At 40.8% G+C, this 17,765-nt stretch overlaps 1 protein-coding gene across 1 annotated transcript in view; it reads left to right on the top strand.

Annotated features, from left to right (window-relative positions):
- LOC111852867 (uncharacterized) overlaps positions 1-17,765 on the top strand; it is a 51,833-nt gene that overhangs the window by 13,498 nt on the left and 20,570 nt on the right. The window contains exons 3-8 of the mRNA XM_072710782.1: positions 1,368-1,481; positions 4,690-4,803; positions 12,414-12,527; positions 14,596-14,656; positions 14,839-15,067; positions 15,225-16,938. Coding sequence (XP_072566883.1) covers positions 1,368-1,481; positions 4,690-4,803; positions 12,414-12,527; positions 14,596-14,656; positions 14,839-15,067; positions 15,225-16,938 — 2,346 coding nt within the window. The remainder of the gene's footprint in view (positions 1-1,367; positions 1,482-4,689; positions 4,804-12,413; positions 12,528-14,595; positions 14,657-14,838; positions 15,068-15,224; positions 16,939-17,765) is intronic.

Raw genomic sequence — 17,765 nt, 5'->3', positions numbered from 1 at the left:
TATTTTTTCCTCTCTGCCCCATTTTAAGCTGGGTTACATAAGCTTACATCCAAATTAACAAAAGGATGGCTTCACCAGAAGAAAATTAAAGCTTTGGAATGACGCAGCCAGAGCCCAGACCTAAATCCAACTGAAAATCTCTGGGGTGGCCTGTAGAGGGCCGGACACAAGAGATGCCCCCACAATCTGATAGACTTGGAGCTCTTTTGCAAGGAAGGGTGGGCAAATACTGCCATGTTAAGATGTGACACGCTGATAGACTCCTACAGTACCCAAAAGGACTATATGCTGTAATTAAATCAAAAGGTGCTTCAATTAATGATTACATGTGTGTGCACTTATGCAACAAGCTTATTGTGCAATTCTTATTCTTTATATTTTCCCCCTGACAGATTTGTTTGTCTTTCAATTGAATAGTACAGTTTATAGGTTACATTAAAGGTGGGAAATAGCTTTGAAACGGTTTATCGTGATCTAATGTTTTTGCATCACAAAAACCCAGCATTTTACCATTGGTGTGTACACTTTTGATAAAGAAAACTGTAGGTTCCCCCCTCAATAATATACACTTAATAGCCATGCTTCTCGAATTAAAATATGAAGTATGTATGGATGAAAGGGTGTGTGTATATACATATATATGTATTTTTGGGGAGGTATGTCAAGTGCCAGGCCTTCAAAAGAAAACCAATAAAGCAAAAGTTAAAACATGGCACTGAGTATTTTGAGTCTAGTCAATAATATATTCCAGCTAGTGATCATTGGAGTAATTCCAAAAAAGACAGGAACACTGTCAGGGTTGTGTAGTGAAGAACACTGTGGTTTATGGTAAAACGATTGGTACATCCCACTAGCTGCATGTCTCTATAGTTAGGCAGTGATGTTAAAGTAGGAAGGGCTCCTAGCTAGGGCTGGCTCAGAGGGGAGTGCGTTAATATTTGTAGATTAATAAATGTTTTTTCTTTGTGTTTTTATTCCAGTCAACCAGTTCTTTTAAAAGTGAGACAAGCAACAGACCATCTCTCCTAACAAAAAGGTCACACATAGTGAAGTAGAGTGCAAACAAGCAAATTAATATATAAACAAATTAATCAATAGATGAGAAAAAGCAACAACTACCAAGTCTAGTGAAGGAGGATGAAAGAGTGATACAAACATTTCATATTGAAATCTTAATTTTAGATTAGACACTGTATTTCTTATTAAAGCTAACTGTGAGCAAGTATGTTTGCATCAAAGGCTTCACAGTAAATTAAAGTACAGGAAGGCAGAGCAGAAGGCTAAACAACTGAAGATTTAATGTGACCCTGTCCACATTATATGGATTATATTTATATAATGAGAGGTTTTCCTCTGGCTGTCCACAGTGTCCTGATGAAGACGCCAGGCTCACCAACACCCAGCTGTGTTTCCGTGAGGAGTGACTGGTCAATGGACCAACCAGTCCACTTCAGAGAGGGACCATTTCCATCAGATCAAAGGTAAATGTGCATTTAACCCAACATTGTTTATCACACTAAGATTCTCAGTCAAAAGGCACACAGGCACACACAATCTATGAGAAAAAAACTTTCTAATGGATATATAATTTTTAAACTTTTGTAAATATCATTGTCTTTGAGAATTTAAAAAGAGGTTCTGTCTTTTCTATTTAAGTTACATCTGAGGTAAAAGGATGAGGATTACCTGTAAAGACTGACTTCCTGTGCACTGGATTTGGAAGCTAATTAACTGAACAGTACATTTTAGATTTCAGTCCTCAGTTTATAGAGCAGGTTAGTATTTGTAGATTAATAAAAAGATCTCAGCATCTTTTTTCTTCTCGTTTTTTTACAACAGTCAGCCAGTTATTTTACAATTGAGGCAACAGACCATCTCTCCTAAGAAAAATGGTCACACATAATGAAGTAGAGTGCTAACAAACAAATTAATATATAAATGAATTAATCTATAGACTGCTGCATCTGCCTGTCATGGTGAAGAAGGAGCTGAGCTAAAAGGCAAAGCTCTCGATTTACCAGTCGATCTACGTTCCTACCCTCACCTATGGTCACGAGCTGTGGGTAGTGAACGAAAGAACGAGATCGCGAGTGCAAGCGGCCGAAATGAGTTTTCTCCGCAGGGTGGCTGGGCTCTCCCTTAGAGATGGGTGAGGAGCTCAGTCATTCGGGAGGGACTCAGAGTAGAGCCGCTGCTCCTCCGCATCGAGAGGAGCCAGATGAGGTGGCTCGGGCATCTGATCAGGATGCCTCCTGGACGCCTCCCTGGTGAGGTGTTCCGGGCATGTCCCACTGGGAGGAGGCCCCGGGGAAGACCCAGGACACGCTGGAGAGACTATGTCTCTCGGCTGGCCTGGGAACGCCTCGGGATTCCCCCAGAGGAGCTGGATGAAGTGGCTGGGGAGAGGGAAGTCTGGGTTTCCCTGCTGAGACTGCTGCCCCCGCGACCCGACCTCGGATAAGCGGGAGATAATGGATGGATGGATGGATGCTACTGTATTTTAATTTTGTGAATAAGATGTAGTTAAACCAAATACATAAAGATACTGCTGTTAAGAGCCCTGCTGGGGGAAAAAAGAGAGAGTCTTCCCTCCTGTCGTCCCAAGCACCTCCCCAACTGAAGAGCTTTAAACCTCAACATTGTTCCCCGTGTTCCCAAGTTTCAGTAAAGAAACTGAGGGGTACTGATCCACATTTAAATGAGGAGCAGTTAGACCGCATGAGTCTTGAACTTGAATCTTAACCGGCCACCAACCATGCACAACATATTAACGTAATTTCCCTCGGATTTTCAAAAGAAATGCATTTGCATACACGTATTGATATGGTAAAGGACAAAAAAAACTTTTGCAAGGCACTGCATATATTTTCAACCTGTTAAAATACCAGGATTTTGTTCAAAAAAAGTGAGACCACGTTAAATTATTTAAAAACTTGTTCCACATTTAATGTAATCTATAACCTGTACAATTCAATTGAAAAACAAACAAATCTTTTAGGGGAAAGGAGGAAAACTTAGGAGGTGGAAAATAGAGCTGTAAGTCTCCCAAAACCATGTGGGAAAATGTGTAGTGATCTGATGAAGCCAAGATTGAACCTTTTGGCCGCGATTCCAAAAGGTGTGTTTGCTGCAACAACAACACTGCGCACCACCAAAAGATCACCACACACGCAGCACACCCACGGTGAAGCATGGTGGTGCCAGCATCATGCTTTGGGGTTTTTCTTCAGATGGAACTTCAGTGTGAGTCAAGGTGGAGGGAATTCCAGTTCCATATTCCAGTGAATATTGACCCAAACCTTCAGGTGTCTGCAAGAAAGCTGAAGATGAAGAGGGATTTCACTTTTCAGCATGATAATGACCCTAAGCATACATCCAAATTAACAAAAGGATGGCTTCACCAGAAGAAAATTAAAGCTTTGGAATGACGCAGCCAGAGCCCAGACCTAAATCCAACTGAAAATCTCTGGGGTGGCCTGTAGAGGGCCAGACACAAGAGATGCCCCCACAATCTGATAGACTTGGAGCTCTTTTGCAAGGAAGGGTGGGCAAATACTGCCATGTTAAGATGTGACATGCTGATAGACTCCTACAGTACCCAAAAGGACTATATGCTGTAATTAAATCAAAAGGTGCTTCAATTAATGATTACATGTGTGTGCACTTATGCAACAAGCTTATTGTGCAATTCTTATTCTTTATATTTTCCCCCTGACAGATTTGCTTGTTTTTCAATTGAATAGTACAGTTTATAGGTTACATTAAAGGTGGGAAATAGCTTTGAAACGGTTTATCGTGATCTAATGTTTTTGCATCACAAAAACCCAGCATTTTACCATTGGTGTGTACACTTTTGATAAAGAAAACTGTAGGTTCCCCCCTCAATAGTATACACTTAATAACCATGCTTCTCGAATTAAAATATTAAGTATGTATGGATGAAAGGGTGTGTGTATATACATATATATGTATTTTTGGGGAGGTATGTCAAGTGCCAGGCCTTCAAAAGAAAACCAATAAAGCAAAAGTTAAAACATGGCACTGAGTATTTTGAGTCTAGTCAATAATATATTCCAGCTAGTGATCATTGGAGTAATTCCAAAAAAGACAGGAACACTGTCAGGGTTGTGTAGTGAAGAACACTGTGGTTTATGGTAAAACGATTGGTACATCCCACTAGCTGCATGTCTCTATAGTTAGGCAGTGATGTTAAAGTAGGAAGGGCTCCTAGCTAGGGCTGGCTCAGAGGGGAGTGCGTTAATATTTGTAGATTAATAAATGTTTTTTCTTTGTGTTTTTATTCCAGTCAACCAGTTCTTTTAAAAGTGAGACAAGCAACAGACCATCTCTCCTAACAAAAAGGTCACACATAGTGAAGTAGAGTGCAAACAAGCAAATTAATATATAAACAAATTAATCAATAGATGAGAAAAAGCAACAACTACCAAGTCTAGTGAAGGAGGATGAAAGAGTGATACAAACATTTCATATTGAAATCTTAATTTTAGATTAGACACTGTATTCCATATAAAAGCTGTGAACAAGTATGTTTGCATCAAGAGCTTCACAGCATATTAAAGTACAGGAAGGCAGAGCAGAAGGCTAAACAGCTGAAGATTTAACGTGACCCTGTCCACATTATATGGATTATATTTATATAATGAGAGGTTTTCCTCTGGCTGTCCACAGTGTCCTGATAAAGAGACCAGGCTCACCAACACCCAGCTGTGTTTCCGTGAGGAGTGACTGGTCAATGGACCTACCAGTCCACTTCAGAGAGGTAGAATTTCCATCAGATCAAAGGTAAATGTGCATTTAACCCAACATTGTTTATCACACTAAGATTCTCAGTCAAAAGGCGTACAGGCACACACAAGCTATGAGAAAAAAACTTTCTAATGGATATATAATTTTTTAACTTTTGTAAATCTCATTGGTAAAAGGATGAGGATTACCTGTAAAGACTGACTTCCTGTGCACTGGAACTGGAAGCTAAATAACTGAACAGTACATTTTAGATTTCAGTCCTCAGCTTACAGAGCAGGTTAAACAAACAAATTAATATATAAATGAATTAATCTATAGACTGCTGCATCGGTCTGTCATGGTGAAGAAGGAGCTGAGCCAAAAGGCAAAGCTCTCGATTTACCAGTCGATCTACGTTCTTACCCTCACCTATGGTCACGAGCTGTGGGTAGTGACTGAAAGAACGAGATCGCGAGCGCAAGCGGCCGAAATGAGTTTCCTCCGCAGGGTGGCTGGGCTCTCCCTTAGAGATAGGGTGAGGAGCTCGGTCATTTGGAAGAGACTCAGAGTAGATCTGCTGCTCCTACGCATCGAGAGGAGTCAGATGAGGTGGCTCGGGCATCTGATTAGGATGCCTCCTGGACGCCTCCCTGGTGAGGTGTTCCGGGCATGTCCCACTGGGAGGAGGCCCCGGGGAAGACCCAGGACACGCTGGAGGGACTATGTCTCTCGGCTGGCCTGGGAACGCCTCGGGATTCCCCCAGAGGAGCTGGAGGAAGTGGCTGGGGAGAGGGAAGTCTGGGTTTCCCTGCTTAAACTGCTGCTCCCATGACCTGACCTCGGATTCAGCGGGAGATAATGGATGGATGGATGGATGCTACTGTATTTTAATTTTGTGAATAAGATGTAGTTAAACCAAATACATAAAGATACTGCTGTTAAGAGCCCTGCTGGGGGGAAAGAAAAAGAGAGTGTCTTACTTCCTGTCGTCCCAAGCACCTCCGCAACTGAAGAGCTTTAAACCTCAACATTGTTCCCCGTGTTCCCAAGTTTCAGTAAAGAAACTGAGGGGTACTGATCCACATTTAAATGAGGAGCAGTTAAACCGCATGAGTCTTGAACTTGAATCTTAACCAGCCACCAACCGTGCACAACATATTAACGTAATTTCCCTCGGATTTTCAAAAGAAATGCGTTTGCATACACGTATCAGTATGTTAAAGGACAAAAAAAACTTCTGAAAGGCACTGCATATATTTTCAACCTGTTAAAATACCAGGTTTTTGTTCAAAAAAAGTGAGACCACGTTAAATTATTTAAAACATAAGAACATAAGAAATTTACAAACGAGAGGCCATTCGGCCCATCAAGCTCGTTTGGGGAGAACTTAACTAATAGCTCAGAGTTGTTAAAATCTTATCTAGCTCTGTTTTAAAGGTACCCAGGGTTTTAGCTTCCACTACACTAGCAGGAAGACTATTCCATACTCTAACTACACGCTGTGTAAAGAAGAGCTTCCTCAAATTTGTTTAAAATGTTCTCCCGCTAATTTCCACTTATGGCCACGAGTTCTAGTATTTAGACTAATATTGAAATAGTCATTTGGCTGAACAGCATCCAGACCCGTTAGAATCTTATAGACCTGAATCATATCCCCCCTTAGTCTCCTTTGCTCAAGGCTAAACAGATTCAGTTCCGCTAACCTCTCCTCATAAGACATTCCTCTAAGACCAGGAATCATTCTCGTAGCTCTTCGTTGCACCTTTTCCAAGGCAGCAATGTCCTTCTTGAGGTATGGTGACCAAACCTGCACACAGTATTCTAGGTGGGGTCTTACCAAGGAATTATATAAGTGTAACATCACCTCCCTTGACTTAAACTCCACACATCTAGAGATATAACCCAACATTCTGTTCGCCTTTTTTATTGCTTCCCCACACTGGCGAGAGGGGGACATGGAAGCATCAACATACATACCGAGATCTTTCTCGTAATCAGCTACCTTTATTTCAGTGGAACCCATAAAATATCTGTACTTTATATTTCTGCTCCCTGCATGGATTACCTTGCATTTATCTGTGTTAAATTTCATCTGCCATGTATCAGCCCATTCGCTAATTAAATCCAGATCCCGTTGAAGCCTCTCTGCTGCTAGATTAGTATCTGCTACCCCGCCCACCTTGGTGTCGTCTGCAAATTTAACCAGTTTACTGTATGTATTTGTGTCAATATCATTAATGTAAATTAGGAACAATAGAGGTCCTAAAATTGAACCCTGCGGTACCCCACTATGAACGGAGGCCCACTGTGACATTGTGCCTCTAATAACTACTCGCTGCTTCCTGTCACTTAGCCAGTTTTTGATCCAAGTTGCCACAGTTCCTAAAATCCCTGCAGCTTTAAGCTTTAGCAAGAGACGTTTGTGGGGGACAACATCAAAGGCCTTCTGGAAATCTAAGTAAATCACATCATAGGCCTTTTTGTGATCAATTTCACTTGTAGCTTCCTCAAAGAACTCAAGTAGATTCGTTAAGCAGGATCTACCTCTCCTAAATCCATGTTGGCTATCCTTTATGATGTTATTTGCATCTAGGTAATCTACCATTTTCACTTGAATTATAGCTTCCATTATTTTTCCAGTAATGCTAGTTAAACTGATTGGCCTATAGTTTGCTGGATTACTTCTATCCCCTTTTTTGAATATGGGTGTTATATTAGCATGCTTCCAATCTGATGGTACCACACCCGCAGATAACGATTTCTGGAATATTAAAGTTAAAGGTTGGCTAATAATATCCCTCATCTCTTTTAAGACTATTGGTAAGATGCCATCAGGCCCCTGCGATTTATTTATTTTGAGTTTAGCTAGGCTTAGTATCACATCAACCTCAGTTATACATATATTGGTCATAGACGATGCTGTATTCGTATTAATTGGTGGTAAGTTACTTGTGTTCTCTACTGTGAACACCCTTGAAAAATAATCATTAAACTCATTTACCATATCAATTTCATTATCAATTATAAGTCCCTTACTATCCTGCAAATTAGTGATTTCAGCTTTTAGTGCTCTCTTGGAGTTAAAATATTGGAAGAAACCTTTACTGTCATGCTTAGCCTCCAATGCAATTTTTCTTTCTACATCCCTCTTGGATAGCCTAATGTCATTTTTTAACTCTGCCTGTAGACTTAGATACTCCTGCTTAATTTTGAAATCATTAGTTATTTTCCATTTTTGGAACAGAGCCCTTTTCCTCCTGACTTTATTCTTAATTTCCTTAGTAAACCACCTTGGTTGTCGTTTCCTAGATTTAGTTTTGCTGGAAACAGGTATGAAGTCCTCTTGCACTTGCAACAATGTGCTTTTGAAAAATTCCCATGCCTCTTCTACTGTTTTGCTATTTAACTCTGTCCAGTTTACAGTTTCTAATTTCCGTCTCATACTATTAAAGTTAGCCTTCCTAACATTGTATACTTTTAATTTCGACTTTGCTCTTCGGACACTAAAATTAACCTCGAATTTAACCATGTTATGATCACTACCGTACAATGGGTCTAAAACCTCTAATTTTCCAATCCTATCCTGGTTATTACAGAAAACCAGATCAAGAAGGGCTTCTCCCCTGGTAGGAGTATTAACAAACTGAGTAAAAAAACAATCCTGTACTAATTCCACCATCTCAAGTTCATTTACAGAAGAGCCAGAGATTGTGTCCCACTGTATCCCAGGTAAATTAAAATCACCCATAACCACCACATAATTTTTATTACTCATAATCCTGATATCATCATATAATATTCTGCTTTCCTCTACAGCTACATTAGGTGCTCTATAACAAACCCCGACAATTAGGCCATTTGAATCTTTAGCATCAAGTTTTATCCATACAGCTTCTGAATTTTTATTTTTATCAGTGAGATCCCTTGCCTGCAAGTTTTCTTTTACGTATACTGCAACACCACCTCCCTTCTTGCCTATCCGGTCTCTACGGAACAACGTATAACCATCCATATTATATTCATCACCATCATTGTCACTCATCCATGTTTCAGTTATTCCTATAATGTCATAATTGTCTGAAGAAATTAAAGCCTCTAAGTCAGTAATTTTGTTTCTAATACTCCTAGCATTCAAATACAGACCACTAATGGTAGGCCTTTTACAGTGTCTACTTTTAATATTTATTTGGGCTTTCCGTCTCTCCCCACATAAATTCTTAACTGACCTCCCTGCCCCCCCAGTCCCTAGTTTAAACATTCCTCAACTATTCTGCACATACGCCTCCCCAATACACTGGTTCCCCTATGGTTCAGGTGTAACCCGTCCGGCTTGAACAGGTCCCACCTGTTCCAGAAGGTCTGCCAGTGCCCCATAAACCTGAACCCCTCTTTCCTACACCACCATTTTAGCCACGCATTTAATCCCCTTACTGTATCTCAGCTAACTTTGCCTTACTTGCACGTGGCACGGGAAGTATTCCAGAGAATACCACCGTGGATGTTCTGCTTCTAAGCTTATCCGCGACTTCTATAAATTTATCTTGCAGAACAGCCCTTCTTCCCTTTCCTATGTCATTGGTGCCAACATGCACCACGACCACTGGATCCACCCCGGCTGGGGCCAAAAGCCTGTCCACTCGATCTGGAAGGTCCCCTACCTGGGCACCAGGCAGGCAAGACACCGTACGGGACCCTCTATCACGGGTGCACACATAACTATCTACACCTCTTATAATTGAATCCCCTACTACCACAACCTCCCTCCTACTGGGGTTAGGTGGCTCCTTGGTGCCCAAGGGCTCACCTGCCTCCACAGTCTCTTCCGGCTCTAAAGCTGGAAGCACCTGAAAGCGGTTAGACACCGCTACTTCAGGTGATGCCGCCTCTGTGAACTGTGTACGCCCTTTTCTACGTCTACGACCTACGTTCACCCAGCTCTCTCGACCTACCTGTTCATCATTCTCCCCCCTCCCCGCTTGTGACGTACACACAGTCTCCCTAGAAGGCGTATTAACTCTCTCGTTTAACTCATTGTTATGTTGGATGAGAGCCAGTCGCTCCTGTAGGTCACGAACCTGGACCATGAGTGAGTCAACTAACCTACATCGCTCGCAGACGAAATCCGACTGGACGCAAGCATCCAGAAGGGCAAACATCTTGCAAACACAAAACTGAGCTGGCCCCATAATTACCTAACTCACTATGTCCCCGTCCTTTACTCCCAGCCCAGTATATTAATAGAGGATATTTAAACTTTTAGTTGATCTAATTAACGTATAGTTAAAACAAAGTGCCGCGTACACTAAAACACTAAATTAACACTTGGGTTAAATCGGAACTTTATTATAAATTATCCGGCAGCGTCAGCGATAACAACCTTTAAAATAACCAAATTTACAATTACTTACCCGAGATTAACTTCCTGCTGAACCACGTTTAGCTAAACTAAAGCGAAGTTGCTCTAGGGAGGCCAAAAAAACACAAAAAACCCTCTCAAAGCAGGCTACTGCCGGAGCGGGAAAAAAAGTGGAAAATGTCCTCCCGGCCCCGACCGGCGACCGAGCAAAGCTCCGGAGCAACTGTCCTTTTAAAGTTAATGTTACCGATGTTCGATAATATTTCCCGCGGGTGTTTGATGCGAAGGACGCAGACAGAAACGCCGCTCGCGCCCGCAGCTGTCGGTAACACTCACGCTGTCAATTAACAAGGACAGACAATTACACACGTAAAAATAAAAGTTAAAAATGAAACAACAACCACCCTCGTAACCGTGCTGGCACACAAACACTCAAATATACTTTACAGATAATTCAAATCAACCGCTTCAACAGGCGCACAACACAAGTGCACACAGCGACTACACCACTCCCGAACAGTACAGCAATCCCAGCAGCTCAATGAAAAACTTGCTCCACATTTAATGTAATCTATAACCTGTACAATTCAATTGAAAAACAAACAAATCTTTTAGGGGAAAGGAGGAAAACTTAGGAGGTGGAAAATAGAGCTGTAAGTCTCCCAAAACCATGTGGGAAAATGTGTAGTGATCTGATGAAGCCAAGATTGAACCTTTTGGCCGCGATTCCAAAAGGTGCGTTTGCTGCAACAACAACACTGCGCACCACCAAAAGATCACCACACACACAGCACACCCACGGTGAAGCATGGTGGTGCCAGCATCATGCTTTGGGGTTTTTCTTCAGATGGAACTTCAGTGTGAGTCAAGGTGGAGGGAATTCCAGTTCCATATTCCAGTGAATATTGACCCAAACCTTCAGGTGTCTGCTACAAAGCTGAAGATGAAGAGGGATTTCACTTTTCAGCACGATAATGACCCTAAGCATACATCCAAATTAACAAAAGGATGGCTTCACCAGAAGAAAATTAAAGCTTTGGAATGACGCAGCCAGAGCCCAGACCTAAATCCAACTGAAAATCTCTGGGGTGGCCTGTAGAGGGCCGGACACAAGAGATGCCCCCACAATCTGATAGACTTGGAGCACTTTTGCAAGGAAGGGTGGGCAAATACTGCCATGTTAAGATGTGACACGCTGATAGACTCCTACAGTACCCAAAAGGACTATATGCTGTAATTAAATCAAAAGGTGCTACAATTAATGATTACATGTGTGTGCACTTATGCAACAAGCTTATTGTGCAATTCTTATTCTTTATATTTTCCCCCTGACAGATTTGTTTGTCTTTCAATTGAATTGTACAGTTTATAGGTTACATTAAAGGTGGGAAATAGCTTTGAAACGGTTTATCGTGGTCTAAAGTTTTTGCATCACAAAAACCCAGCATTTTACCATTGGTGTGTACACTTTTGATAAAGAAAACTGTAGGTTCCCCCCTCAATAATATACACTTAATAGCCATGCTTCTCGAATTAAAATATGAAGTATGTATGGATGAAAGGGTGTGTGTATATACAGTACATATATATGTATTTTTGAGGAGGTATGTCAAGTGCCAGGCCTTCAAAAGAAAACCAATAAAGCAAAAGTTAAAACATGGCACTGAGTATTTTGAGTCTAGTCAATAATATATTCCAGCTAGTGATCATTGGAGTAATTCCAAAAAAGACAGGAACACTGTCAGGGTTGTGTAGTGAAGAACACTGTGATTTATGGTAAAACGATTGGTACAGCCCACTAGCTGCATGTCTCTATAGTTAGGCAGTGATGTTAAAGTAGGAAGGGCTCCTAGCTAGGGCTGGCTCAGAGGGGAGTGCGTTAATATTTGTAGATTAATAAATGTTTTTTCTTTGTATTTTTGTTCCAGTCAACCAGTTCTTTTAAAAGTGAGACAAGCAACAGACCATCTCTCCTAACAAAAAGGTCACACATAGTGAAGTAGAGTGCAAACAAGCAAATTAATATATAAAAAAATGAATCAATAGATGAGAAAAAGCAAGAACAGCCAAGTCTAGTGAAGGAGGATGAAAGAGTGATACAAACATTTCATATTGAAATCTTAATTTTAGATTATACACTGTATTCCATATAAAAGCTGTGAACAAGTATGTTTGCATCAAGAGCTTCACAGCATATTAAAGTACAGGAAGGCAGAGCAGAAGGCTAAACAGCTGAAGATTTAACGTGACCCTGTCCAAAGTATATGGATTATATTTATATAATGAGAGGTTTTCCTCTGGCTGTCCACAGTGTCCTGACGGAGAGAGCAGGCTCACCAACACCCAGCTGTGTTTCCGTGAGGAGTGACGGGTCAATGGACCTACCAGTCCACTTCAGAGAGGTACAATTTCCATCAGATCAAAGGTAAATGTGCATTTAACCCAACATTGTTTATCACACTAAGATTCTCAGTCAAAAGGCACACAGGCACTCACAATCTATGAGAAAAAAACTTTCTAATGGATATATAATTTTTTAACTTTTGTAAATCTCATTGTCTTTGAGAATTTAAAAAGAGGTTCTGTCTTTTCTAAGTTACATCTGAGGTAAAAGGATGAGGATTACCTGTAAAGACTGACTTCCTGTGCACTGGATTTGGAAGCTAATTAACTGAACAGTACATTTTAGATTTCAGTCCTCAGTTTACAGAGCAGGTTAGTGTTTGTAAATTAATAAAAAGACCTCAGCATCTTTTTTCTTCTCGTTTTTTTACCACTGTCAGCCAGTTATTTTACAATTGAGGCAACAGACCTTCTCCTAACAAAAATGGTCACACATAGTGACGTAGAGCACAAAAAAACAAATTAATATATAAACAAATTAATTAATAGACAAGAAAAAGCAACAACAGCCAAGTCTAGTGTAGGAGGTTGTAACGATACTGAATGTTTCATATTGAAATCTTAATTTTAGATTAGTCTAGGGCTGAACGATTCATCGATTTTAAATCTAAATCATCATTCGAAATGACAAAATTAAGAAAATCGCAAAGAGTGAAAGGACCATCTGACCCAGGGTTTAAAACTGTTGTGATAATAGTTTTACAAATTCATGTCGTCCTCCTTTTGTGACTGTCATTCTCACCAATTAGAATTGCTGTGCTCTTCAAGTGTGAAGTTTGTGTTTACAAAAAAGTTTTCACACTTGTGTTTTCAAAGAGATATATTTGCACCTTTACATTTGCACATATTTTTCGAAAATAGGTTACAACCACAAATCAGGATTACAAATGCACAATAAGGGACGGAAACCCTGTGTTTAGATTTCTTAGCATCCTGAAGGCATGTGAATGGAGCAGCATTATGATAGTCACGTGAATCCAGCCAATAATACCGGAAACAAAAGTCAAATGATTTTTGACTGGCTGTCAGGGTTTGAGGCACACAGATACCGCCCACTTGCTGCTAAGTGTCTGGCTGTTACAGGTGTACAAACCTTTGGGTGCGTGAGAAAGCTGCCAGAAATCCCAGCATTTCGGGCGCACATTAACGTTTGTACCCTTGTAATCCCAAGGGACAAAATAAATCCCTTCTGGTTCAGCAGGTTTGTTTTCAGCTGAAAGAGAAACAGGGGTGCTCTCTGTGAAATCTGGGGGAGGGGGTACCATGCTTGTGGATCGAATGGACAAATTTCTATATTTGTAAATTGGCATATGTTTTATTTAAACCAAAATTGTTATATAAATGGTTTGGCATGAACATTTAATCTATGTGATTTGATAGTAAAAAAAAAAAGTACCCTCCCCAAATTCCGCCCCTGGATAGTTTGGTGATTAAGTCGATATCTGTGTGAAATCATATTAATCACTTTACAAGCAGTAACCCCTGAATGTTACTGAGTGACTGGGAGCTACAAGCCAAACCGTCCCTCCTGGCTGCTACCTGCTGTCTCTCTGTGCTGCCACTAGATGTCACTGCTTCTCTTATACTGTCATAAGCAAGCTGATGTCAGGAAGCCGCCCTAATGAAATAAGCTCAGAATGTGGATGGCAGTTACATCTATTTAAATACAAATGTAGGTTATTATTCCCCCAGCAGCAGCAGTGGTAGTCAGTGTCAGTGCAGGACCTTTGTCTCTCCATAAAATGCCTATTTTAGCGGCGGCACAGAGGGCAGCGCTGTGGCTTCACACCCCCAGTGTTGGAGGCTGAGCCCCCTGTCTGTCTGCAGCTGCACGCTCTCCCTCTATCACATGGGTTTCCTCCTGCCGTCCAAAAACACGTGTTTAGGCTACTTTCTAAATTCCCCATGACATATGACAGCCTCTGTGTGTCTGTGTCCTGTGATGGACTAGAATCCCCCCCAGGGTGAACCCGTATCCTAGGCCTTCTGCTGTCTGAAATACACCCCCCCACCCTGCCCCACCCCCAAACCAGGATAAGTGGCTGGAGGATGGATGGATTAATGGATGGATATTTGTGTTTTTTTCGCAGGGACCAAGAGAAAAGGTGTAATTCACACTCATATAAAGGAGACTTATCATCCATCTTCAAGGTGTGTTTATTACTGAAGTATATTTTGTAAAATTTTATCTAAATTGACATATATCTTTGACAGAGATACAATAAGTAGTTGATCCTGTCAAAGGGATGATACCTACAACTAATTCACAAGTGAAATTATAAAATGATACGGTTCCAGAGTGATAATAATTAAACTGTAACTGTTCATTTCAGTTACAGGAGGAAAAAGCTCAAACATTTCTGAAGGATGAGCTGATGAAGTTGAAAAGGTACCTGGAACAGAATGACCCAGAATGCTCTGAGCCTCAGCTGGAGGAGGACAATGACCTGGACAGTGATGGTCAGATGCAGAAGACCTGTGGTAGAGAGGGAGCTCTGAAGATCACACTGAACATCCTGAGGACCATGAAGCAAAATGATCTCGCTGACATGCTGGAGAAGAGTAAGAGCTGTACCTCATTCAGCGTGTATTTGCCACAAAAAATGTCAAAATGTGTATTAAATTCAGATTATAGTTTAATCTGATTTAATTTGTCTTGTATGAGCAAAAAAATGTGTTTTTTGAGAAGTTAGTGCATTTTCCTCTCATTTCTTTTCAGAACTTCTATCTCAATGTCAGCACAGAATCAAATGTAACCTGAAGAAGAAATTTGAGTGTGTATTTGAAGGGAAAGCTAAGGAAGGACAGCCAACATTTCTCAAAGAGATTTACACAGAACTCTACATAACTGACGGGGGAACTGGAGGAGTCAATGATGAACATGAAGTGAGACAGATTGAAACAGCATCCAAGAAAAGGCAAACAGAAGATACTGCAGTCAAGTGCAGTGATATATTTAAACCCTTACATGGGCGTGTGACACCTATCAGAACTGTACTCACTAAAGGGGTCGCAGGTATCGGGAAAACAGTCTCTGTGCAGAAATTTATTCTTGACTGGGCAGAAGGAAAAGCAAACCAGGACATTCACTTCATATTTGCTCTTCCTTTCCGGGATCTGAATTTGATTAAGGATGAATACAGTCTGATTGATCTGCTTCATCACTTTCTCCCAGAACTGAAATCACTTGAATCCACTGAGCTGTACAGGTACAAAGTTTTGTTGATCTTCGATGGTCTGGATGAGTGTCGCCTTCCTCTAGATTTTCAGAATAATGAGAGCTGGTTTGATGTAACAAAGAAAACGTCATTGGATGTTCTATTGACTAACCTCATTAAGGGGAATCTGCTTCCATCAGCTCTCCTCTGGATAACCTCCCAGCCAGCAGCAGCCAATCAGATACCTCCTGAGTGTGTCCACCAGGTGACAGAGATACAAGGTTTCAATGATGCCCAGAAGAAGGAGTATTTCAGGAAGAGATTTAGTGATCAGAGCCTGGCCAGCAGGATTATCACACATGTGAAATCATCAAGGAGCCTCTTCATTTTGTGCCACATACCTGTGTTCTGCTGGATTTCAGCCACTGTCCTTGAGAGTCTTTTTAGTGAGTCTGACAGTGGAGAAATTCCAAGGACTCTGACTGAAATGTACACACACTTCCTGATCCTTCAGGCAAGTTTTAAAAATGAGAAGTATATGGAAAAACATAAAATCAAGCTTAATGAATGCACTAAATCTAGGAAGAAATTCCTTTTAAAACTTGGTAAACTGGCTTTTCATAACCTTGAGAAAGGCAATCTCATATTTTATGAGCAAGATCTGACAGAGAATGGCATTGATGTCACAGAGGCTTCAGTTTACTCTGGAGTGTGCACAGAAGTCTTTAAAGGGGAGTATGGGTTGTACCAGGAGAAGGTGTACTGCTTTGTGCATCTGAGCATTCAGGAGTATCTCGCTGCTTTATACGTGTTTCTGTCAAACTCATCAGCTGACCTGCTGAAGACTGCAGTGGATGAGGCATTAAGGAGCAAGAATGGACACTTGGACCTCTACCTCCGCTTCCTCCTTGGCCTCTCAACAAAGTCCAGTGAGATTCTACTGGGACAGACAAGAACCAGTTCACATAACATTAAGAAAACAGCCCAGTACATCAAGGAGAAAATACGGGAGAATTTATCTGCAGAAAGGACCATCAACCTGTTCCACTGTCTGAATGAACTGGGTGACAATTCTCTAACAGAGGAAGTACAAAGATACCTGAGATCAGGAAGCCATTCAGCAGCAGACCTCTCACCTGCACAGTGGTCAGCTCTGGCCTTTGTGTTACTGATGTCAGATAAGGAGCTGGATGTGTTTGATCTGAAGAAATTCATCAGATCAGATGAAGATCTTCAGAGGCTGCTGCCTGTGATCAAGAAATCCAGGAGAGCTGTGTAAGTGACGTGGGGATGAAAATCATGTTTGTTCTGGCAGTTTTACATATACATTGTCTGAAATATACAAGATATACAGTTTATTCCTCCACGTGCATTAATAACCATGCTGGACTTTTTTGATAATCCAGATTTTATAATAACTGAGGGTAGTGATGTAGTAAAAAAAAGTAACATTTCCATTACTTCCATGTTACTAAAAATGTATGCAAGGAGAGTATTGGGGGCTGGGGGGTTGTGAGGGATCAGTATGGATATGATTTGTTATATGGATTTTGAGAGGGCACTGCACTGACAAATATAAGAAAACGTGAGGACTGTTAAACGGATTTCTTCCGTGATCAAACTCATCACCATTACTCTCCAGTGTAAAAAAAAAACAGCAAACAGATAATATAAGATAATAGGCGCCTATGCAGGTTACAAGTTACTTCTGCTCAACTAATTGTGCAGTACTTTGTAATTAATCATAGCCAGTATTAAAGCTTATGATAAATCTTTATATTGAATCCTTAAATTAAGATAGGATTAACACAAATAGGATATAGTATATAAATCATTATCACAAACATATTGTAGTGACAACAGGTTGAATACATCTTAAAGAAAACTACTGGGCATTGGCAAACGACTCTTTTATCTTGAGCCCTTAAAAGGATTATAATTTAAGCAAAATGAAAGCCTAAACCTTACTATGCACAAAGAACAGGCAAAATACAGAGGGGATAAGACATTTTGACCACGTATTAACACATGGTTGTAACATAGACATGAAATGGTACATGGTAGACAGTACAAAAATGCATAGTTACCGCGGACAAGAAAAT

Source organism: Paramormyrops kingsleyae, chromosome 4 (genome assembly GCF_048594095.1).
Source record: "Paramormyrops kingsleyae isolate MSU_618 chromosome 4, PKINGS_0.4, whole genome shotgun sequence".
Lineage (NCBI taxonomy): Eukaryota > Metazoa > Chordata > Actinopteri > Osteoglossiformes > Mormyridae > Paramormyrops > Paramormyrops kingsleyae.
Note: the sequence above shows the minus strand (reverse complement) of the source record. Positions and strands in the feature narration are given on the sequence as shown.